The following is a 24910-nucleotide window of genomic DNA, read 5'->3' on the forward strand; positions in this document are numbered from 1 at the left end:
TGTGAGCTGAATTTTCAATACTTGGGAAACAAACCAGCACTGAGCCATGTAACAGATTTTTTTTTTTGCTTAATGTTTTGCTTAATGCAGTTGTCTTGTCTTGTTAGACAGATGTACTGTATAGACTTTCCCTATGTTAACGTTTTACAAAAAAGTAAAGCAATACCTTGAACTTCCTCTACAAGGCTGGTCTTAGCAACCAACAACCTATTAGAACAAGTACTGCTGTCTCAGAGAGCTGTGTGATGTTCTTCATTGTGTTTGGGATCAGGGCAAAGTTGCCCATGAGTGAGCGCCTTACAATACTGAACCTTCCTTCCACAATGCTTGGCCTGTAGGATGGATGTTCTCACTTGTGAAAAATCATTGCTTAAAAAGAACAGTTTCTCTCTCTCTCTTTTTTTTTGTTACTATGACCTTGCTCTGTATTTGTATATTGTTCTATGATATAACTAAGAGGCTTTTATTTTACACTTTGGAATATTTGAGTGGTTATGTGCATTACAAAATGTGATGTGATGGGACTTTGAGCTATGTGTTACCTTGTGTTTGCTTTATTTACCAAATAGCGTGTGCAACTACAGTTATTGTTGGATGCTGAAAAACATGTTATTTATAAGAGAGTTTATTTTTTGTTTTCCAAGTGTAATTTTTTAACATAATATTCAGAAGAGTCATCCAATTTCCCTTTCCCAGGCAGTAGGCCCTGCAGATGACTCCATATTATCACTAGGCTTATACTGGCCATTTAAACACATTGGTTCATGCATATTCTGTTGAATTCATTTTTGTGTGGATTGTCACCAAGAGAGGCCAGTTTGGTGACTGTATCTTGGTGGTTTTTTAAAATACTCACACTCATCCTTACTGACATGCTTGGTGCCTAAAATTGTAGTAATCTGCCCACTGTATTTATTTTGTTACATTTGAAGACAGGCTTCTGAATTTCTTTTTAAACACCAAAGTATACACAGGGTGCCAACAAAGACGTGTTCTTGGGGGAAAACTGAGGCTGTGCTAACATTTTTTGTTCTTCTTTAAATGCACAAGAAAACAGGGTTTGGATAGTTTTTACATTATACTGAGAAATAATGAAACACCAAAAATGGTATTCTAGATGACAAAAAAATTCCTTTTGGGGGATTTTTTAAAGGCTTAAGTATATTTTATAAATAATATGCAAATTATTGGATATCTTTGTCTTAATTGCTGTTGGTACTTAGATTTTAGCTTTTATCATAAAATATTTTTAAGAAATTTGCTAATTTCTGTTACATTAAAATTATATAAAGTGTTTGAAAATGTATATGGCATATTGTGGATAAAAAGCTATTTTCATGAAGTTAGCACCTAGAATGACTTTAAAAGTTAAAAAAAAAAATGATTTGATGGACTCAAGAGCTACAGTATAGTGATCATTCTTATTTGGACAAAAGTTTGCTCATTCAGATATTTCCTACCTAAAAAAGGCTTCTCTGAAATGCAACAGACTTCAGCCTCTACTGTGGTTCATGTTGATCCTCTTATTTCAGTTTCTTACTGGACAGCAATTCCAGTTGGCTTGGTGCTACTGCCTTTGGCCAGCTTGAGGTAAGAGGCTCTAAGTAGCTGCGGTTAGAAATAATCTTTTGGGCAGACTTTAACTGAAGAAACCAAGACAGAAGAGTCACACATCCTCTTGGTGTCTTGTATTGCTGTGGGAGGGGTTAGTGGCAAATAGGTCAGAGTTCTATTATCATCGGCTTTGAAAGGTTAGAGTACAGATTGTTCTGCCCAAGGAAGGGGGAAGAGGAAAGTACAAGAAACAGGTGGTGTCCTCAAGAGCATCAGTAGCTGAACCAGTGCTTGGTATGCTTGAGTAAATTCTCTTTTCATCCTGAAGTTTGTGCATGGGTGTAGACTGTGGAGTTGCCATTATCAAACTGGAATATAGGTCTGTGTGTGTGTGTGTGTGTGTGTGTATACATACGCACACACACACACACACACACACGTGCATGTTGAAATAAAACTATGCCTTTTAAGTAGGTGGTAGAGGAACCATCTTTTTGAACTGTGATGCCAAAGGATGGCTGAGCAACTAACTTCTCCCTAATGGTAAAAAATCATTAATTTTTACAGGTTACAGCAGCATGACACCAATTCATGCAAAATTTTACATTTTAAAAATGCAGATGTTTGGGTATACTTTCCCAAGATATGAAGGAAAAAAGAATGGCTCAAATTATGGTCCTCTTGCTCAGGGCATGACCATGGTGACACATGAAATACAAAAAAGTGAGTAGTAGTGAAGGTTAGGCACCAGGGAGTAGCAACACGGTCTCCATTGGTTATTTTTTAAAATGTCCCTTTTGACTGGGATGAAGCAAGTACAAGAAACAGAGAGATTGCTTTCCTATGTATGTTTCAGCAGCATGGTTTGCTTAACCAGGGTCCTCTAAAACTTTTTTTTATTTGCACACGGATGTAAGTAACCTATGAAGCCTAGCAGTGGCTTGAATACAGCTGGAAGCCCAATTTAAATTAATTTGGATCTTAATTGCTATGGAAATATCTTTCTTTCCAGCCATTTACGTGCAAGATTTAATTCCAGCTACTACCTGGGCTTTAAATGTGTGTTTATCTTGCTTTGGAAGGTCAGACTTTGAAAAGTTGCTATCAACATGAAAGGTGGACCTTTGCTTTAAAAAAAAAAATCTGATTTCTGGCTTCTAATCAACTTCTACTTCCTCCCAGTCAGGCTGTTGGCTAGAACGTTGACAAATAGACTCCTGTCCAGAATTACTCCAGTCTAAGCTCATTCATTTCAGTGAGTTTTGATTAAAATAACTGCATAGGATTGCACTACCACAGTGACTTTGTGCTTGGGTGGTCTTTCTCTTTGCAGATAATGTATACACTGCAAGTATTAGTACATGTAACTGGAAGCCAGTGCACCGAGTACAGAAATAATAGCGAGATGTTACTTAATATTTCCACCAGTAGAGCTGTTGCTTAAGTCCATACCTGTCTGTTAATATTAACATTAATATTAAAGCAAGGCCTTTTTTTTGTAGCAGGAACTCCTTTGCATATTAGGCCTCACCTTCCTGATGTAGCCAATCCTCCAAGAGCTTACAGTAGGCCCTGTAAGCTCTTGGAGGATTAGCTACATCAGGTGGGTATGGCCTAATAGGCAAAGGCATTCCTGCTCCCCAAAAAGCCCTGAATGTACTCGAGCAGCTATTGTTGGATGCAGATGTAAGTAGAGAATAGTGGCTTATGCTATTATCTTGACTAGACCCAGTCTTAAAGGCTTTGAGGGCCAATACAAATCAGAAATATTTGTGCCTGCAATGGGTAGAATTCTTGTAGAGTAAAACAAATGGGAGTGGAAAGCCATTCAAAATGTATTAATATTTTAATATCTGCAATTAAAGAAAAATTAAAAGCAATTGATTTTGCGGAGAGATAAAATCTGGTATACACCAGAGATCATAGCTGTATCATGTTTCTCTCTTACTCTCTTTAGTAGAAAGTTACACTCAACTTTAGGCTTCCATGTGAACTATGCTGTTCATTAGATGATGTAGAGCTTGAGATCTTGAATCATTTTTGTTGACAATGCTGGCTTTTACCTGCCACTTTTTGGCTGAAATATTGTTATAAAAATTCTAATAACTGTGAACTGAATGGGTGTTTACACAGGCTTGCTTAAATCAGATTTTAGTTTTAAATTTTTGTCTCTGCATATCCAGTTATTTGATGCTTTTTTCAGGGACAGAACTGCAATTATCTTCGATTATGCCAATACAGTTTTGAAATGTCAGAGGGTAAAGTTACTTTGTGGTCAGGAAGCACTAAATAAAGCATACCGTGGTGAAAGTAGCAGACACAGCTGGGCCCAAAGATAGAAAATTGAGATGGAAAGATTGTTGGACAACAGGCTCCTGACTTGTGTTTCAGGGAGTGACATCCTGTCAGCAATAATGGCTCTGTATTGTAGCTGTGGGCTTGTACATAAAAGTTTTGCTAGAAGATAGTGTTCCTGGTGTTTGTACCTACAGTGAAGTGTTAAAAAAAAGATTATTCAAGAGCGGGTTAATCTTTTAGAGCTTGCTGACTCTCTCCTTGTGGGAGAATTTATAAAGGCAAGTGACTAGTCCTTAAGCCTCCTTAGAAGAGTTGCCTGGTGAAATCTCAGACTAGGGTGAGCTGCTAAGCTGAATATTTCTGCTTTTTTCCATTACTGGAAACAGAATAAAACCAATGCATGTTTCAGCATGTCTGTTCCATATCATTTGCCAGGGTGCAGGGTGGAAGAATGAGATGCAGTTTTCTTTCTTGTTAGGCAAGGGGAAATGGACTGAATGATGTATTCCCCCCCCCCTTCTCTGCATGGGAAGAGAAGAGGGCCTGCCACACTTCTTGTAATGCAGATATGCAGAAGATTGATTACCATGCCTATGTGGGGCACCCAGTTCATGACTGGATTGGACTACTAATCAGAAATCCATTAGACAAACTACAGGAGAAGCACTTGGCAGAAGCCTGCTTTTTGGGGGTGGGTGGGGGGTGGGTTCTTTGAGAGTTGTGGAGCACCATTTCTTCAGAGAGCAACAATAGAACATAAGAACATAAGAGAAGCCATGTTGGATCAGGCCAACGGCCCATCAAGTCCAACACTCTGTGTCACACAGTGGCAAAAAATGTTATATACACACATACACTGTGGCTAATAGCATTTACCATCAACCAAAAAAGCCACTAAATGCCGTGTGTACCATCCCACTAACCACCCACAATAAGATATAGCTGTTAATACAAAATAAACCTTTTTAATTACCAGAATAACTTTGAGCCTTTAGGGTTGTCTGTTGCTACCACTGTTGAACCTTAGCCAACCCTCATGTACCTGGAGGGTTAGGCACAGCAGCTGGTGGGGGGGGGGGAGGTCGGAGGATAGCAAGCTGGCTGTGGCGAAAGGGGAGTAAAATTGTCACCACCCTACTGGGGGTCAGCTTGCTCTTTTTCTAAATGGCTGCAATATGGCAATATTTTCCCCTCCCTTCTCTGCAAACAGCTTGCTATCTTCCTGTTTGCCACCCAGGGTGCTGGGATGAGAATGCAAAGACTCTGGGATTGTTGGAGACTTTGGGCCCTTTATCCACAGCATGAGATCTAAAGCCCAAGAGAACTTGCAACTTACCCATCCTCTAGCCCCTCTGGCAGCAGCTGTTTCATGGTGGGAACCATTTGCCAATCACACTGAGATGGTCTTGCCCATTTTCCTGGAACATGGCAGAAGGGCATATTTGGAAATGGTGCTCATCAGAGACATGGGGCTCCAGAACTAATATCAATGTTTTGGCAGACGTGTCTTGCATTTGCTGAAAGAAAATGTTTCTCGGGGAGAAAGGTATGCTTGATAAGCAATTTTGGAAGCATCAGGAGAGAAAATTGAGTGCCCCCTGAATTCTCCCAGAAGTTCTATTCAAAGGAAGGGATTGGGGAACTGAAACCCCATGTTTAACTACCTAGTTCTCTTTTTTGTGTGATACAAAACCTTTTGCTGAAGATTCTTTTGATTCTTCCAATGTTACTGTAGTGGCTGTGGAAACCGAAAGGTGATGTTAAGCAGGCTCGTCCGACCCCTCTTTTTCACAGGAAGAGGTGCATGTTCCCAAAGGCTCATTAAATAGCATTTCTAAAGAAAACAAGGTCATAATCTAGCAGCAAGAGTGCTAAGGATTCATTTTGGAGATTGATGTGTAAACCTGGATTAATTATGTGCTTGTTTATTTAAAAGTACTTTGCCAAATACAGTTTTACCTGGCAGAACATTAAGTTAACAGCTCATAGTGCCCACAGTAAGAAACATTATTTGCTTTTTAGATGCACAACTTTGTGCTGGCATCTGTGTTCAAAATGATACATCAGCTGGCACTGACGTGCAGCTTTTTAAAATGCATGTTAAATGGAGCCCTTTTGGGGCATTTTTGTCAATCTTAAATTCTGTCAAGGTTTACGCAGCTCCCAATTTGTTTAAATTTAAGATTGCTTTTAAACATGTCATCTTTGTTTTGGATTCTATATAAGCATCCACTGTAGGCATAGCATGCACGTTTGTGCAATACAGCCTAAATGTTGCACTTGATCAGACCCTTATTTTAGCTCCTTAACAAATGAAACCTTAGTAAAATGTTGTTGTCTGCCACATTTCACTATATTGTAAACTGACATTAAAAATACCAATAACCCAAGAACAGTATTGGGGGGAGGTGTAACCCTACTGCCAGTCAGATATAACTTCTAGTTAACCTTTTAAACTTCAGCCATGCCATTCTGTATAATTGTTGAAATGTACAAATCTGTGAAATGCTGTTAACTCTAAAAGTATTTTTGTATATATGAAATAAAAAAATGGGGGGAAATCTCATTGTTGCTTGTTACCTGTAAGTTACCCCAGCAGTGGGTTGCTATAGTATACTGGAATGGTCCTAAACATTTTAAGTGCACAAGATACATATCAGCCACTGAACAATATTACACAGTGTTTGAGAGGAAAGAAGATCAGGCTGGGGAAAGCAATGAGAAAAATGGATAGGTAAAGGAGTTTTTGGAAACAAAAAGGCATTCTAACTAGAAGATAGAGGAAATATCAGGGATAGATGAAAAGTGTTGTGTGAACCAACCCAGTTTACTTTTAGCAACAGATTTCTATTGGGCAGGTGTTTGGTTCCAGTTCAGAGCACATGGACATAATCCCTTTGTTATACACAGCTGCCTGCTGAGCACTGAGCAGTTCTGTCCATTATGTCTTCCTAATACTCCAGTAGTGCAGCCCAACCTATTAGTATTTCCTAGAACAATAATAAAGGGAATATTACCTTGTGTGCTTAGAGACCAGTTCAAGCGCATCAGTTTGTAATCAGCTGAAAACTACTATCTGGTTCTGATTTAATCATCCTGCCAGCATCCTGGCTAGGGCAAGGGATTCAAGCTCTCCCCATGTGCATCTCTCTTCTCTGAGCAGTATGCATTAAGTCCCCCAGCAACTCAGTTTTGCTCCTCTGTAGGTATCATGCTTGCTTCTAACTTTGTTCTGGAAGGCCCTGTGTCATTTTCTATTTCAAAAGGGCTAAATTGCAACCTGGCATAAGTTTTTGTTGCATTTAGGTTTTGGGCATGCCTTCCATGAAACCCTGGTTTGAGGTTATTTTGTTGTTGTTCAGTCATACAGTCGAGTCTGACCCTTTGCAACTCCATGGACAAAGTCACGCCAGGCCCTCCTGTCTTCCACCATCCTCCGAAGTCTGCTCAAATTTGTTATAGGACATTTATAAACACGTCATCTAGTTGAGGGACATTACAGTGGTTGCAGCAGTCCACCTGTGTGCATCAGGAGTGAAAGGCTGCTGGGGAGAGAGACTCAGTCCCATGGAAGAAGAGAAGTGAATAGGGTGGAGGTAAAGAAGGTAGTGAAGGCAGTGGACTCCAGCACATGAACAAAGTTTAAAGGGAAAAGAGGCTGAAAAGCTGGGGCAGACTTAGTGCTCCTGGGGGCCCACACACCCCACCATGGAGATCAGAAATCACTACACCCAAAGTACTGCCATCCTGCCTACAAATACAGATTGCCTCTATTGCCATCAAGATAATTAAAGGCACAAAGGCAGCATCAACTCTGCCAGCACACACAAAGACCTCTTAAAGCTTTTTTCTCCACATCCATTTTGGAATGCACAGCATTTTAAATATTTCCCTCTGTGAGTTATTTGCTGGGGCAGGGGGCAGCACACAGTGAGAACAGCTGCTCTGCAGGGAGAAGGCACATGTGAGGCATTTGTGCTGTGGGACTGTATTTTCCCCACACGCTGCTGCAGCCCAGGCAGACTGGGCCAAAGAGCAAGCACAGCTGGTAATGAGGTAAGACTGGGGCATGGGGGGCCTGGTATTCCTTTCCTCTTGTAGCCTCCTTTGTTTCCAGCACAAAGAGGATGGAAACAATCAGGATGACCCCTGGGAATGGGGCATCTGTAAGTAATCAGTCAAATGCTTCTCACTTTTGAGAGGGATATGAATACTGAAGAGAATTAAGTTTTTGCTTGAATATCAAGACATGGGGAGGAGAACAAGGCCCAAGTCTCAAAGAATGCTTTAGACAACAAAATGTGTGTTAAGACAAGACTTGTGGCTTAAGGGGAATATGTTTTTGACTCCTGCACAATAATAGAAGACAGTGAGTGGATGTGTACAAAACATTTATATGAAACTGATGAACGTAAACATTACCATGTCTTAAATATTTATTTAGTTGTACATAAGCCCAGTTTGACTCTTCTGAATCAAGTGGTCTTAAACAGTACAGTTACTAAGCAGCTGCTTCACCCCTGGGCTGTTTTCCAGCCTAATGCACAGAGTCCATGCAATGCTATGTAAAGAACTAACGGTAAAAATTGGGGTTTCTTCATGGTTACAGCTCTCATGGATGACACTGTCATTTCAAGGTTAATGTTTGATGAAGCAAACAGCCTTTGCACCAGGCAAAATCTTCCTGTGTCAGCGAGCGGAGCCAGCACGGGGTCTGTGAGTGCCAATGTGCCATCTGGGGAGGTCATATCAGGCTGTTCAGAGATGGAAAGAAAGGGTCACTGCCACCGAAAGCTCTTTTTCAAATGACACCCACTCTGTCCCAACATGTTTAGATATTGCTTCATCGGAGCTTGCAAAATGCTGATTTGGCTCAGAGCATTCTGGGCAAATCGTGTGGAAGACCAGCTGTGGCAGCCTGCAGAGCTTGGCCGCCAATCCAGACTTCTCACACCTCAACTTACCAAGCAACACAGGGCAGGGACAACCTGGAGGTCACAGCAAGCCCACAGCAGGACAAGCGCATACTCCGACAGTTCTAAGGAAAGGAAAATCAGATGCAAACAAGTACAAAGTGGCAAATTTGCTGTCATTGAAACTTAATGAAGCAAACACATGGGACAGAAGGAAAAAAAGTTGCAGAGAACAGACTTGACCAGTCCTAAGGCACTTCTTTAAAGAAAAGATTACCAGGAGATGTTCCCTTCCTTGGAAAGCTGTCCCTCAACAATGAGATTAGCAAATAATTTTTGGACTCTGCCATGCATCCGTATAGGAGCAAACACTGCTGGTATGGTTGAAAGGTGCTCTTCCTGCCTGTGGAGTCTGTGACAGCCATTTTGACCACAGAGTGACTTGCCTGCCTGGTCCAAAAGTTGTGGACATTACTTGCTGTCTAGCTAGGTTGATCAGTAGTGCAGTTATGGTGCATGCTGGCACCAATGACATTGGGAAATGCAGTTGCATCATCCTGAAGGAGAAATTTAGGTTACTAGGCAGAACGTTAAAAGGCCAGGACCTCAAAGGTAGCATTCTCAGAAGTGCTGCCAGTTCCAAGCACAGGTCCAGCTAGACAGGCACAGATCAGGAGTAGATGAAAAAGTGGGGCCAGGAGAAAGGGCTTTGATTTTCTAGGCACTGGGAACTTTCTGGGACAAGCCACACCTGTACAAAAGAGATGGGATTCTCTTGAACTAAAAGTGAACCAGGCTGCTGGTGATTAATATCAAAAAGGTGGCAGTGCAGCTTTTAAACTAATCTCAAGGGGAAAGCTGTCAGGAGCTGGGGAGAAGTCAGTCCAAAGGGATGACTGCATAAACACTCAGGCTAATATTGATAGGAGCATACTTGCACTTGGGAGTGAGGGCATGATGGTGACTGAGGGTCATGTGTGGCAATTAGGGCTGAAGGTTACTGAGAGGAAAACACATCATAGTTGTATGCCAATGCTAGAAGTCTCCAAGCTAAGTTGGGGAGCTGGAGTGGTGTTCAATGACACCTGTTGGGGAGGTGGAGTGGTGTTCAATGCTAGAAGTCTCCAATGCTAAGTTGGGGAGCTGGAGTGGTGTTCAATGACATTTAGATATAGTAGGTATCTGAGAAACACGGTAGAATGGGGAAAATCTATTGGATACAGACATTCATGGGTATAAGCTCTATAGGCAGGACAGGAAGAGACAGGCTGAGAGATTTAGAGGTGGTTACACCAGCCGGGAACAGTGGCCACAATGCTATTACATTCAGCATTCAGGTCAATGGAAAGTTACCCCTAAAGTTCAAAACAAGAACATTTGATTTCAAAAGAGGGAACTACAAAAATAAGTGGAATAGTTAAAAGGAAGTCTGGGTTTTAAAATGATTTGGACCTAAGTCACACAAGAGGATGCATAGCAATACTTCTGCCTGTTATTTTTGGTAGCTGGATAATATCTAATTTCAGTGTCATTGTGTATGATTTGTTTTATGGGTGGCATTGGCACCAGTGTTCCCTCTAAGCTGAGTTGGTATGAGCTAGCTCAGTTTTTTACCCTTCAGCTCACAAATTTTTGTCGTAGCTCAGGAAAAATGGTCCCAGAGCAAACTAATTTATGCAGTAGCTCACAACTATAATGCCAGTAGCTCACAAAGTAGAATCTTTGCTCACAAGACTCCACCGCTTAGAGGGAACACTGTTTAGCACCCCAGCATTTTTAGTTAGAGCAGCACAATTTTTTACAAAACCTTGAACTTTACCATGTGCAGAGGTTTTTTCATTTTTGTTTTTCTGGTGCTAGTGAATCAGTTAGGTATGTAACAATCACCCTGCAATCACTTTGTAAACCTTATGTGAAGAAGCCAACATCCAATGAAAGCTGGGAGTTCAGTGATATCCACACTGTGCCCTCTTTAGTGAACAAGAGATGCCATGGCTAGGCTTGCATAAAAGCCTTAGATTCACAAAATGCTCAGTCTACCCACCCCAAGCATCACAGGGGAAAAAACACAGCTTCAGCCCATCTGTCACAATCCCTGAAAGCAAAACAAAGCTGTATGCAGAGGCAGATCCTCATTAGAAAGCTGTGCTAATTCCTCTCCCCTTTCTGTACCTGCAACAGCACTGAGGAAGATGTGAGCAGCTACAAGGAGATCCTGATTTTGACGTCGGTCCCTCAAAATCAACTGTTCATCCTGGAAACTGATTCCCAAAAGCTGTAAGAACATGTCTATATTTTGTTTCTCTGGCAGTTTTAACTCCTTCATTTCTAAGCTTTCTGACATGTCTTCTGAGTGTATATTGTCCAGCTGTAAATAAAAGAAACAAACATAATGTTCCTGGGGTGCTAAATATTCAAGTAGAATCACACAGGGGGCCTTTGGAAATATAATAATCAGTATTGCTTCTTTCTAAAAAGCCAGTTACGAATAAAAAGAACCAAGTGTGCTTAGAAAAATGTTTTTCTGTTTAGGAAGTAAAAGGATTACCACATCCTCCAACTGAGTGACTGTTTCTTCATGAAGCAGAAGTTCACGAAGTACTTGGTATAAAGCACCCTGTTTTCCTTCTGAAAGCTTTGTGAAGGACTGGAATTGAGCCTTTAACTGTAAGACATCTGCCAAAAGACAAAAGGACATACATACTAAGCAATACCTACTTAATAGAAAGCAGTATGTGTAACTATCAAGTATAACAATTCAAGGTTATACATTCACAAAGCATTTCAATTTAGAACATTACTGAAGATCATTTCAAGTCAGAGCACAATCTTAACTGGAAAGTAAATCTAAGTGCAGTTGTTATACCATGCCAGGATTTGATGCTGCAGTCATTTGGCAGTTTGGTTTTTTTTGCAGAAAAATCTTGCATCACATTAAAGAGATGCATCAGCAGAAGTCCTAGAATGACACTTTCGCTACCTCTCATTAATGGGAAAATATTTATATGCTAGATTTGCACCTTTTCAGTAAAATGCCCAATGCCACTCATGTGCCACACTTACTGTTTTCGCACACAGCTAACCTCGCAGTCACAATCCTGTTCCCTCCGCCGCGTCCGGTCAGATTTCACACCATCTGTGCCAGAGTTACAAGAAGTGCCGTGGCTTTTGCATAGCAAACGTAAACCGCTAAAACCCAGTTTACGTTTGCTACGCAGAAGCTGCAGCACTTCCCGTAACTTCAGCGCAGATGGTAGGAAATCCGACCGGACGCTGCGGAGGGAACAGGATTGTGACTGCGAGGTAAGCTGTGTGCGAAAACGGTATATAATTTCTTTAGAAGAAGTTAAACCTAGCTCCTTTTTCAATGTGTCATGTGCAGGGGTGGAATTCTAGCAGGAGCCCCTTTGCATATTAGGCCACACACTCCTGATGTAGCCAATCCTCCAAGAGCTTAAGAAAAAGAGCCTTCTAAGCTCTTAGAGGGCTGGCTACATCAGGAGTGTGTGGCCTAATATGCAAAGGATCTCCTACTAGAATTCCACCCCGGTCATGTGTAAATAAATACAGGAATGTACAGAAACTAGAATATTAGGACAGTGAATGCCAAAATCCATGTGATGGACAATATGAAAGGCGAATGGGATATACCATGATCTTTGCCAAGATAGGTTATTGCACAATATAAGCCACAAAGGGATCCAGGTGAGTTTTTAAGAATGAACAGGACACTTTGGGGTTAAATGGAGCACACACCATCCAAATGTGGCTCTATTGCAAACAGGACACTGCTTGAATGGGCTAAAGCAATAAAAAGGCAGAGCCACAAGTCTTTAAGAAATATGTGTGCAGCGGGTGAGCTAAGAAAATAATCACATGGAGCTTTTAACAAACACACTGCTCTTTTAGCCATACAAAGGGGGATGCATTTATTTCTTTCAGCTTTTGCTGTGCTCTGGAGAAAGTGCTTTAAAACACACACACACAACCCAGATATTGGAAAATGGCTGCATTGGCCAGTGCTACAGACCAACTGCAAACAAAAGGCCAACTTCACAGGCCATATAAAGCGGTGCACTGATGCAAGTGCAAATCAGCAGCTGAAAAAGCAAAAGACAAAAGCAAAAAAGCAAAACCTTGACCAGGAAATGAAGGTCACCAGGGTCCCATTTCTGCCCTACCCATGGCTTTACCCTTGATTACCTAAGGTACGGCCAGCCACTTGTTCCATCAGCACACAGTTCTCACGAGCTTTCCACCTGGCCTCTCAAATCCTTGCCTATAGCTGCCACATACCTCCCTAAGGTTTCTCAGAGTAAGATGGCATTTGCTGAGAAAAACAAGATTCTGTAGGTCGAGATGCTAACTGAGCCTCCACTGAGGAATTTAATTAAGAAACTATTGCCATGCTGTGTAACAAATGCTTAGGAATTGCTATTCCATCCATGCCTCCTAAAACATTAATTTTGAGCATTTTGGCAAAGTTATGCTAAGAACAGGAAATAGTTCATAATTACGCTCATGGCATGTACTTTTCTCTGCAGAACAAAAGGTACACATTCCAAACGCATCCCATTTTGGCCAGTAGGTACCATCAGACTTTAAAAAAAAAACTTATTAGGAAACATTTCCAGGCCATGCAAAAGCAGCTGCCTGCTGGAAAGCACTGAATAGTTTGGTTCAGGCACCCCAGCCTCCAGAAAGAGGGGGAAGGGCAATGGGTAAGGAAGGGTTATAATTAACTTCCCCCCACCAAACACCTATTTGGGAGTAAAAATCAATACAAACTCTTAAAACATGTTTGGAAGACTAGGGAAGAAATGGGGACAGTGTACAAACTGGCCAATTAAATGGGCTTCAAGTTTTTGGCTTAGGGGAAAAAACCAAATACTTTATCATTCATATAACTTCAATCCTAAAAGAGGCTTCTGATGCTGAAGACTTTTATGTACCAGCAGATAAAGCCAGGGTTGTCCCCACAATTTCATAGCAACTCATGCCATGGCCTCTGAGTCTGCCATTGCCCTGTTTTCATCAATTAGTGATTTCCTGCACATTTAACAAAATTAAATCTCTTTTGTTCCAACATAACAATATCCTTACTTAGGGATACTGAAGACGCAGACAAAATGTGGCGCAGGCTAACTACCCATTATTATTATAAACAAAGCTTTTGATATTTCTTATAGCATTATAAGCATACCTTTTTTCAAAATGCTTAATGAAGCTTCACTAGGGATAGGGCTTTCTGGACCAGACACCTTCTCATGGTCCACAGCATCTGGCTCATGGAGGAAGAGAGCATCTCTGAAGACTACTGAGTAAGGATGAGCTGACTCTTCCGCACTTTCTCTTTCAAAACCACCTTGGTGTTGATCCAACAGGCAGAATTCTGTCAGTTTAAAATGGTTTTGCATTGTTATTCAGGAAGACAAGGAATTTTGGATTACATTTGCCTTTGGATTACATTTTAACCCATCTAAGCAAAAATCTGTGTACACTAGAATTTAGGGAGAGAAAGGAAATGAACTACAGTCTACATCTACACTTTTTTTTGTCCTGTTTCACTATTTATTATTTAGATTGCTTGTTAGCCACATCGGCTTGTATCAAAAGTTGTGCGAGTACAAATTAGGAAGGAGGTTCCTTTTCCTTGTTGCAGTCCAAAGCACACCCTGAAGCACTGTCTCTGGTTGCTAGACCCCTGCTGGGGGCAGGAGGACCCTTGCTTTTGGGAGGTACCTCTCCACCACCAGCCCAGCTGGCTGGCAGGGGGAAATCCTGCCCCCAATGTTGGCAACCTGATGTTACTTCTGGGTGAGATCATCACATGTGCAAAGCATGTGGGGGATAAGATGCAGAAATCCCCCCCACCAGAAAAGATACAGGATCCCCCCCACCAGCTGCCAGGTAGGATTCTGCAATCCTACAGGACATGCCCAGGAATGCCAGAGGGTACACTGGAGTGGGGGATCTGCAGTGAGAGGGGAAAATAGGTAGGAGTTATCTCTCCTCCCCCACTGGCTGTCCTTCCACCAGTGGAAGTCTGGATCCATAAACTGCACTGAGGGCAGCTGACAACACATTATAAAGCCATTCAAATCAATTACCAATCTATTACATTTATATTCCACCAGAAGGTTCCCCCTTCCAGACCAAGCTTGCATCTGCTTAGCTTCAGAAAGGCTGTTCAATCATGTGCCTTCCAATTATATTGATGAAGCAATTGTGGAGTGCCTTTGTTAGTTGGAAAGATGGACTACATATTTTTAAAAATTAATTAGTCAATTAATTAAAATGACATTAATGGCCTCCCTTTTCAAGAGGCATATCACAGCCTTTTTAAAACGATGTTACTGGAAGTTCTGTGTAAAATGAGAAATGAGCCCAAGTATCACATTTCGAACAGACTGTTGTTGACTTACACTGTGTAATCTCCTCAGTGAAAAAGGTGAAAAAGTGACTATACAGTAAATAAATAAATAAAATTATAACATTTTTCCTTCTGAAGACTGCCATTTTTCCCTGTCATGTGATAAATTTCAAATCTCACAGCACGTGGCTTAGGAAAGAAGAAAATGGCTCAAAACTCAGTCCTTCAACTGATCCTCTTTTAATTGCAGAGCATGATTTCCATGGAATTACCTAATAAAGATGCCACATGCCACTGCCCCAGTTCAAACATCCCCCACAACTATTTGTCAGCAACACAAAAGATCTATTCACAGACCTCCCAACATCTTTCCTAGTTTAGTTCAGTCTCTGTTTTACACATTTTTACAGTCACATTGTCATTTCACAAAAGAAAAAAAAAAATTAAACGGATACTTTGCTTTCAGAAAACAAAGAAGCACTGCCACTGATAAACTTTCATGACCCTGTGCTCAGGCTATGAGAAAAAAAACACATTAAAGAATGCATCAAGAGAAAACCCAAACCCCTCTTCATACATTGTCCAAAACACTTTCCCAAAATTGTAATGAAATCCACACAAAAAGAAAAGAGAAATATAGATTATTTAAGGGCAAAAGCACCATGTTCATGACCCATGTTCAGAATTTAAACATAACCTTTTCACATTCATATATGAGTGAACTTAGTCTAAAGGGAAGGGAAAGCACAAAGACCAATGGGAAAGGAGCAATGCAAGAAAAAAGGAAGGCTGAAGAGCCGTCAGCAACTCCTATGTGCTATAACAATGAGAATGAAGAAAGCAATTGTTTGTGGAACTGTTAGTATATTAAGCCCCCGCAGAAACTAAGGAGAGTTACACAGCAAGAGGAACAAAGTAACACAAACTCAAGCTTTCCCCTCAAGAGTAATAAGGCTCTGCCAGGGTGCTTCTTGTGCCTCGATTAAGTCTAATAAAAGCCTTGTGTAAACATTGAAAGGCAAATGCTGCCAACATTTTCATTGCTGTTCCCAGGGCAATTTTATCTAATATTGTTCCAAGTCTGGGAAATTTGTCAGAATGGCTGTGGTCTCCTGAACCAACCCATGCAGAAGAGGTAGCTTTAGAGAAAACCAAATTGGAGGGAAAGGTAACAGGCTGAACATAGATGGTAAGTGACATCTGGGAGAAAAATCCGCTGCACTAGAAACCTGAGTGAAGAAAACCACAGTAGGTAAGATTCAATGTCTTTGTGACATCAGTAGCCAGCAGTTTATTCACCTCACTCTCCATTTACATGATTATATAAACCTATCTGCATGACTATAGTTTTTTAGTTTGAACTGGCAAGAAGGCACAGAACTCTCTACACTAGTAAATTTCAAGACTGGTTGCCAGGCAAATATCTTCCAAATGAATTTAACCAACGGGTCACAAAGACTGACTCCTACCCTGTTTCCCTGAAAAGAAGAGCTACCCAAAAAAATAAGCCCTAGCAGGATTTCTATGCATTTGTTAAATATAAGCCCTACCCCGATAATAAGACCTAGTGATGGACGTGGCTATGCAGCGTATCTGCATAGCCACGCCATGCATTTCGGAGCGGAGTGGTAAGGAAGACTGAAATACCTTTTATCTGCTACAACCCCTTAGATTGTTGAATCATACTTAATAAAAAATAAGACATCCCCTGAAAATAAGCCCTAGTGTGTCTTCTTGAGAAAAAACAAATATAAGACAGTGTCTTATTTTCGGGGAAACACGGAACTGAGTTCTAAAGTAAGTGTCCTGTACTACTAACTTTCAGGAAAGGGAAGAATTCATCTTGTTTTTATTTACCACAAAGATTCAAGGTGGATTATAGGATACAACCCCTAGGAATATGTTGTCGAAAGCTTTCATAGCTGGAGTTCATTAGTTGTAGATTTTCTGAGCTGTATGGCTATGGTCTTGGCATTGTGAGACCTGACATTTTGCCAGCCACAGGATGCCAGTCACAGTTGCTGGTGAAACGTCAGGTCCCACAATGCCAACACCATGGTCATACAGCCCGGAAAATCTATAACAACTAATCCCTAGGAAGCTCACAAGAATGTATGAACAAATGAAACAGCTCTGTGCTGAAACATACCATTGGTCTTCCAAGGTCAGTATTGCCTTCTCAGATTGACAGTGCCTCTCCTGGTAAAGCACCTTCATACCAGCACCTACCAGATCTTTTCAAGTGGAGATGCCCGGGATTGAACCTGGGACTTCCTGCATATAAAGCAGATGGTCTCCCACTGAGCCACAGCACCCCCCCCCCAAAAAAAAACCATATCATGTCCTGGGCATAAACACAACCTCCACTAGCAAACAGGAGCTATCAAGAAATGCCAAGGTCCCTGCAGATGTAAAAAACTGCAGGAGATAACAAGGCAACTGAAAGAGCAAAGGCAGATGCCATAGCCTCTTGAAAGCTGTCTTCATAAAGAGAGCCTCGAATATGCAAAAAGATGTAAGGCTTAAAATAGAATATAACAACAGCATTGTCACCTAGGAGGTGAAGGTGGAGATGTAACTGGCAAAATTCAGAACTCAAAATTTAACCTCTAAGCATAAGATAAACAGCAGAATAAAGCAAAGCAACATAAAGAAGCTGAAAAGCTCTTATGATTTACTGCCATTAAACATTACTGTACAAGTCAATAAACCTTTTATGTGAGTTCAGTTAGTTTAGACACAAATCCATCTGCATCATGAAAGATGCTGAGCATCAGGGATTAGAGACACCCTTCCACTAGAACAGTGAAGCAAGCAACCCAGATTATAGTTATGCTGATGCTTATTCCACTTGTTGTAGGAGCGGGGCTGGGGGGTATGGAAGAGAATACCTGGGTACTAGAGGAATTTGGATTTCTTAGTGACATACCTCAGGCACTGGGCTCTGCAACAGCAAGTCCCCCCCCTTTCCCTTCACCTTCAAGTTATAACAACCAGTACAGATAAAGATAACAAAAATCCACATCTTTTATGGCTTGTGTGATTATATTCAACTATGTATAAAAACAAGGCAGGGCACACCCAATAAAGAGCAGGACAAAGGTTAATGAATCCAGGCCTGCTATCTTTATTATTGCTGAGCTCAAAGAAGGCACTCCGATCAGGAGTAGCCATGGCTACAAAATGTCACAATTCATGTGAATTTATATGCACTTAATCCATATTCTGACATGCATGTCTTCAATTATATACAAAAGGCCACCATAACATTATATCCAATTATATTCAAACTTTTGGAAAGAGATTTTCAAAGTGTTTGTGCAGCGAGTTGTTCTCTCCCCAAATATACCTACACTAAATTCACTCTTCCCAAAGACTCGGAGGGGGACCTGGCAACCAGAAAGGCAGTAAGACCAGGTCCCATATCTCACAGTGGACTGTCACATGGAGCCAGCAGAGATTCATTTGGAGTACTGTGTGCAATTCTGGTCACCGCACCTCAAAAAAGATATTATAGCATTGGAAAAAGTCCAGAAAAGGGCAACTAGAATGATTAAAGGTTTGGAGCACTTTCCCTATGAAGAAAGGTTAAAATGCTTGGGGCTCTTTAGCTTGGAGAAACGTCGACTGCGGGGTAGCATGATAGAGGTTTACAAGATTATGCATGGGATGGAGAAAGTAGAGAAAGAAGTACTTTTCTCCCTTTCTCACAATACAAGAACTCGTGGGCATTGCTGAGCAGTAAGGTTAAAACGGATAAAAGGAAGTACTTCTTCACCCAAAGGGTGATTACCATGTGGAATTCACTGCCACAGGAGGTGGTGGCTGCTACAAGCATAGCCAGCTTCAAGAGGGGATTGGATAAAAATATTGAGCAGAGGTTCATCAGTAGCTATTAGCCACAGTGTGTGTGTGAACATATGAAGCTGCCTTATACTGAATCCATCAAAGACAATACTGATTTTGGTCCATCAAAGTCAGTATTGTCTACTCAGACTGGCAACGGCTCTCCAGGGTCTCAAGCTGAGATTTTTCACACCAATTTGCCTGGACCCTTTTTTGGAGATGCCAGGGATTGAACCTGGGACCTTCTGCTTACCAAGCAGATGCTTTACCACTGAGCTATCGTCCCTCCAAAATACTGTATATTTTGGCCACTGATACAGAGTGTTGGACTGGATGGGCCATTGGCCTGATCTAACATGGCTTCTCTTATGTTCTTATTCCATTTTGGAACCAGCCTAACAGACCCAGGAGAAAATGAGCCAAAGAAAGAGCTGAGAGCAAGTACGTACACAGGATCTCAAGAGCAATACAATCAATATCAATAGCCATTCTTATCTCCCTCCTAATCCCTAATCCCATCACCTTTAACTCTGGCACAGCTGCCCTGTCTCCTGCAAAGCAATTTCAAAGGTCTAGCAGCTTTCCCTACTCAACATTGAGCCACTGACACATAGAAACACAAATACTGGTTACTTTCTGGATCTTGGCAGCTTAAACCAAGCATCCTACATGTACCCAGTTTTAATCCAGCTACTCATTACACCTTGGATCAGTCCATCACTGGCTTCCCAAAGCATACTTAAACTGGCACTCTGCACCCCAATTCTGTACACCTCTTGAGGCGCCCATGAGGGTATACCCTCAGAATCTGTCTGAGCCTCTCTGACATGAGCCACTGGCCAGCTGTGTCTTCCTTCTTCCATCTCAATTCTGGACTTCAGGATTAGGTGAATATCACCCTAATCTGAATCCAGCCTCCCTCTTATCTCTACTGATCACCTCCCTGTTTCCTAGACCTGTTGTGTGTGTTACTCTGTAATTTGCCCTTGTATACATCAAAGAACCCTTGGACTTGTGTAATGCCCTGTGTGTCTATAATCAGACCCAGACAATCCATGTAACAGAGGAAATGCACAATCTCATAGCAACCAGAGATGCTATATTGGTTGCCTTCCCTAACTTTTAGTCCGATAAACTCTTACAGAGATTGATAAAACAAGTGGAATCTTTTCCTTTCATGTGTGTTGTCATTCATAACTCATAACAAAATGGGAGCCTTGAAAACTTTGCATTTTAAGAGCACCTCCCATGTGCTTTTTCATGCATCACAGTTACCTCTTGTCATTGTCATAGGATTTCTGAACAATCACACACCTTCCCTTCTTACACATCATTCCAAGAAAGCTCATCTGCTGTTGCTACTATTGTAAGGATATACAAGGAAAATAATCACCTCAGAAAATGTAACAGCCAATGGTATTAGTAATTTGGGGCATACTAGAAATTTGGCAGCTGAGGGCCAATTTAAATGTCATATTTATTTTTATATTTATATCCTACTTTTCTCCCCAGTGGGGACCCAAAGCAGTTTATAAGCAGGGGTGGCCAATGGTAGCTCTCCAGATGTTTTTTGACTACAACTCCCATCAGCACCAGCCAGCATGGCCAATGGCTGAGGCTGATGGGAGTTGTAGGCAAAAAAAATCTGGAGAGCTACCGTTGGCCACCCCTGGTTTATAGCATTGGTTAAGCCACCTCCATTCCCACCCCCCACCCCCCAATGACAATCCTGTGAGGCGAGTTAGGCTGAGAGAAAATGACAGGCATTCTGGCAGCTTCCATGGTAGACTGAAGATTTAATCTGTGTCTTCCAGACCCTAGTCTGATACTCTAACACCACCATACCACACTGGGTCTCTTTCTCTCTCCCTGAAAAACTCCTCACATCTAAACAGACAGTTCTGACTGTCTTCTAGAGTATCTGCAGGACAGCTGTCACTGAAATCGTCGTCAAGAAACAGAACTCAGTTCAAAACAACTGGGAAATGTGTGAAGGAATTTCCCTTGTAACAGTTTCTGTGCAAAACCTCCAAGCAGTGTTCCCTCTAAGCTGAGTTAGTGTGAGCTAGCTCACAGTTTACTAACCTCTGGCTCACACATTTTTTCCTTAGCTCAGGAAAAATTACCCCAGAGCAAGGCAATTTATGCAGTAGCTCACAACTTTAATGCCAGTAGTTCATGAAGTAGAATTTTTACTCACAGGACTCCACAGCTTAGAGGGAGTATAGCCTTCAAGTGGCTAAAAACTGTTGGGAAAGCTACAGGTTTTTCAGTGGTTGAATTCCAGGCTAATTACACAGTATGAGAGAATTCTGCAAATAGATTCCCTGACATATAGTTTAGTATTAAAAAACAGTTGTTGTGTGTGGTGCGGGGGAGAGGGAGATGAAGATGATTTGGATAGAGGCCACTCTGTGAGGGAACTGACTGTGCATGTGTGGAGAGGCCTTTTCCCCGCAAGAGCATCTGGGAGAAGAGGGAAAATTTCTCTTAGTTCCAGTGCTGTGTAAGACTGGTGCTGGGAGAACAAAAATAGAGGGGAGGGGGGACTTTGGCCTTGGTGTCCTGCTTGTAAGCCTTCTGCTTGGCCACTGTGAAAAACAGATGCTATAGAAGAACTGTCTGATACAGCCTGGTTGTTCTTATGCACAGGAAGCATAACAAGTATTATACTTGTTTCCCCCTCCCTCCCACGCACATTCACTGGGTGCAGTGGTTAAGAGCAGCAGACTCTAGTTCAGAGAACTCAGTTTGATTCCCCATTAAGCCTGCTGCGTGACCCTGGCCCAGTCACAGTTCTCTCAGAATTCTCTCAGCCCCACCTACCTCGCAAGATGCCTGTTGTGGGGAGAAGAAGAGAAGGAGATTGTAAACAATTCTGAGATTCTTTAGGGTAGAGAGAAAATGGAGTATTAAAACCAACTCTTCTTCTAAGAACTATTTTCATTACACCACAGCTTCAATCCATCCTTTAGCATTCAAAAGGAGTGGGCAATCCTGTAAAATGGCACATGGCTCATCTCAAGCAAACTATCAACAAGACTCAGAGGAGCTCCAGGAAGAAAGCAGATGGTGGATGAGAAGAGTACAACTCCCAAGTGAATTAGTAAAGAATCCAACTGACTCTGACAGATGGGTCTGTTTGGGTGAGTCAGCCTTGTGTGTTTACTCATGTATGCTGACACAGGGATGATGCTGTCAGATCTGAATTACAGGCAAGGTACTGTCTCTCTTTGTCACACTCAAACAAGTTGCTTACAACTTCCTTCAAATGTACTTGCAATTTCAGCAAAACCAGGATGTGCTTTATAGAGTCATGCAGTGCTTGTATTGTTTTAAAAAAAAAGATGGGAAAGAGAAAGAAGGAGAGAAGGTGCTGGTATTCATGCATAGATTGCTACCACCACCCCCCCACCCTCAAAAAAGTGCCAGTACTCTGCACCGGTGAGGACCAACACAAAAAAAGCCCCAGTGTCATGTGTACTTGCACAGCCCTCATTTTTGCCCCAACTTTTGAATAAAACCTTGTTAAATGACCTGTCTATCATGGTCTAATAAATCTAGCTAGGTAACATGGCTCACTAAGTAGTAGTGCTATGCAATGCTGCCCAGAGGAGGGGGTGGGAAATAGGCCCATTACCTACCAAATTGACCATCACGCTTTATATACAGTTCTATTACACTGTAAGCAATAGCTGTGGGAGCTGGGATCTCCAAGATCACATTAGAATCCTTCATCACATTCCCATTTTCACTCACTGATACCTGAGGGAAAGAGGCATTCATTCATTAATTTGCACTGGTTTAATCCAGCACAGCAGTAATTTAGCCACAAACCAACTGCCAAAGGAAAAAAAAGCTTGCTACAGAAATGGATTTAGACACTTTTTATTACTTGGTTAGTTTCATAAGTCCAAGATACAAGAAGTAAAGAACCAGAACTTCTCATTATTTTTCCTCAATTCAAACACTTAAAAAACAAGCTGGGAAGCAGCTGGGAGCCAGCCTCTTTGTAATTGGGAAACAGGCTCAGGACAAACTAAGAAAAAATTTTAAACATGCAAAAATAATTTTTCAAAATCCACTGCCACAGGTTTTGCTACTAGCTTATATAGGTTTCTAAAATAATAAAGCAATTTCACATAGGGCAGGTCTACCACATATACTGGACTTGGATCCTTCTTTCTGCATGCACAAAAGGAACATTTTTTTCTCCATTCTATGCCACCCCATGGAGACCTCTGATCCCCCTGACTATTCCTGGGATGGGGAGAGCTGTCCTCTAGGAACAGCATTTGGAGGGGGGTGCTTGGGGCTGCCACAAGAAGGTGGGATTGTTTCCTGTTCCTTACACCTACAGAAATCTAGGTGGGATCCAATTGTTATCCAGAATTGATCCCTCATGTACAGAGATACTTGTAAAGTTCAGATTACCAGGTGCCAGACAGAAGAAACTGGGTGCAGTTGCCTCCTTACTGTTCTATTTATGAGGTTATCTGGAGCAACGGCCTGACCACTGCTAGTTGCACAACAGTACATTCAATGGATCTCTGGCCTGATCCACCAAAAATCATTTAGCTTAGTTCTTGTCGTTCAGTCGCACAGTTGAGTCCGACTCTTTGCGACCCCATGGACAAAGTCACGCCAGACCCTCCTGTCTTCCACCATCCTCCGAAGTCTGCTCAAATTCATGTTTGTTGCATCAGTAACACTGTCCAGCCATCTCATCTTCTGCCGTCCCCTTCTTCTTTTGCCTTCTGTCTTTCCTAGCATCAGGATCTTCTCCAGGGAGTGCTCCCTTCTCATTTGGTGGCCAAAGTATTTGAGCTTCAGGTTCAGCATCTGACCTTCCAGGGAACAGTCTGGGTTGACTTCTCTTAGGACTGACTGATTTGATTTTCTTGCAGTCCAAGGGACTCTCAAGAGTCTTCTCCAGCACCACATCTCAAAAGCATCTATTCTTCTGGGCTCAGCCTTCCTTATGGTCCAGCTCTCACAGCCATACATTACTACTGGGAATACCATCGCTTTGACTTTACGGACTTTTGTTGGCAGGGTGATGTCTCTACTTTTTATTATACTACCCAGGTTCGCCATTGCTGTCCTCCCAAGGAGCAAATGTCTTAGGGTGCATCCTAAATACAGGTTTGGCAAAACTCTTCAAACGTAGCTTGAGGCATACATATCTCTAATTTGTAGCTGACTACTTGCACTTCACAAAAGACAATACTCTTTTTAAGAATGGAATTTCAGAAAGTAATATGACAAAACAGCCCTCATTCAAAAAGGCACATATATGCAGAGGACAGTTTGATGACACAAAACCACTTCCCCAGCACTTCCCAAAGCCACTTTTGTAGCCATTTTTACAAAAAGTATCTCGCTCAAATTGCCGTACATTGGCCCAAATCCAGGAAATATGAAAAGAGTTTTATGAATCAACAGAAACTTTTGTAAGCACAATCCACCAAGAACTTCTCCTTCACATGCTCAGAAGCTGTGCAATACCAAGGGAGGATATTTTTGCAGCTTCTACTAGTTTCAGTAGAGCTAGTATTGGAGATGATTTCATTGTTTGGAGTATGCTATTGTTTGGAGTATGCAAAAAGTCTGGTTTCAGCAAAATACAGGGGGAAGTAGCAAGCAAGAAACTGTTCAATCTTAAACATGAATGGAACATATCAGGGCTTTTTTTGCAGAAAAAGCACAGCAGGAACTCATTTGCATATTAGGCCATACTCCCTGACATCACCATGGTTTCACACAGGCTTTTTTGGTAGAAAAAGCCCAATAGGAACTTATTTGCATATTAGGCCACACACCCTGACACCAAGCCAGCCGGAACTGACACCAAGCCAGCCGGAACTGCGTTCCTGCTAAAAAAAAAAGCCCTGGGACATATACAGAAATTGGCATGTACACAAAA

At 41.7% G+C, this 24910-nt stretch overlaps 1 protein-coding gene across 2 annotated transcripts in view; it reads right to left on the reverse strand.

Moving 5' to 3' along the window:
• Positions 1 to 8270: 8270 nt before the first annotated feature.
• The window catches only part of GSDME (gasdermin E), a 32962-nt gene continuing 16322 nt past the window's right edge, over positions 8271 to 24910 (reverse strand). The window contains exons 5-10 of one of the 2 annotated variants that reach the window (XM_060248663.1): positions 22629 to 22749; positions 13969 to 14157; positions 11314 to 11441; positions 10938 to 11133; positions 8817 to 8890; positions 8271 to 8606 (exon numbers count right to left, since the gene is read on the reverse strand). In XM_060248663.1, the coding sequence (XP_060104646.1) occupies positions 8367 to 8606; positions 8817 to 8890; positions 10938 to 11133; positions 11314 to 11441; positions 13969 to 14157; positions 22629 to 22749 (948 nt within the window). In that variant the 3' untranslated portion in view covers positions 8271 to 8366. The remainder of the gene's footprint in view (positions 8607 to 8816; positions 8891 to 10937; positions 11134 to 11313; positions 11442 to 13968; positions 14158 to 22628; positions 22750 to 24910) is intronic. The other variant, XM_060248665.1, reaches the window with a different exon arrangement.

This window comes from Heteronotia binoei, chromosome 10 (assembly GCF_032191835.1).
Source record: "Heteronotia binoei isolate CCM8104 ecotype False Entrance Well chromosome 10, APGP_CSIRO_Hbin_v1, whole genome shotgun sequence".
Taxonomy (NCBI): domain Eukaryota; kingdom Metazoa; phylum Chordata; class Lepidosauria; order Squamata; family Gekkonidae; genus Heteronotia; species Heteronotia binoei.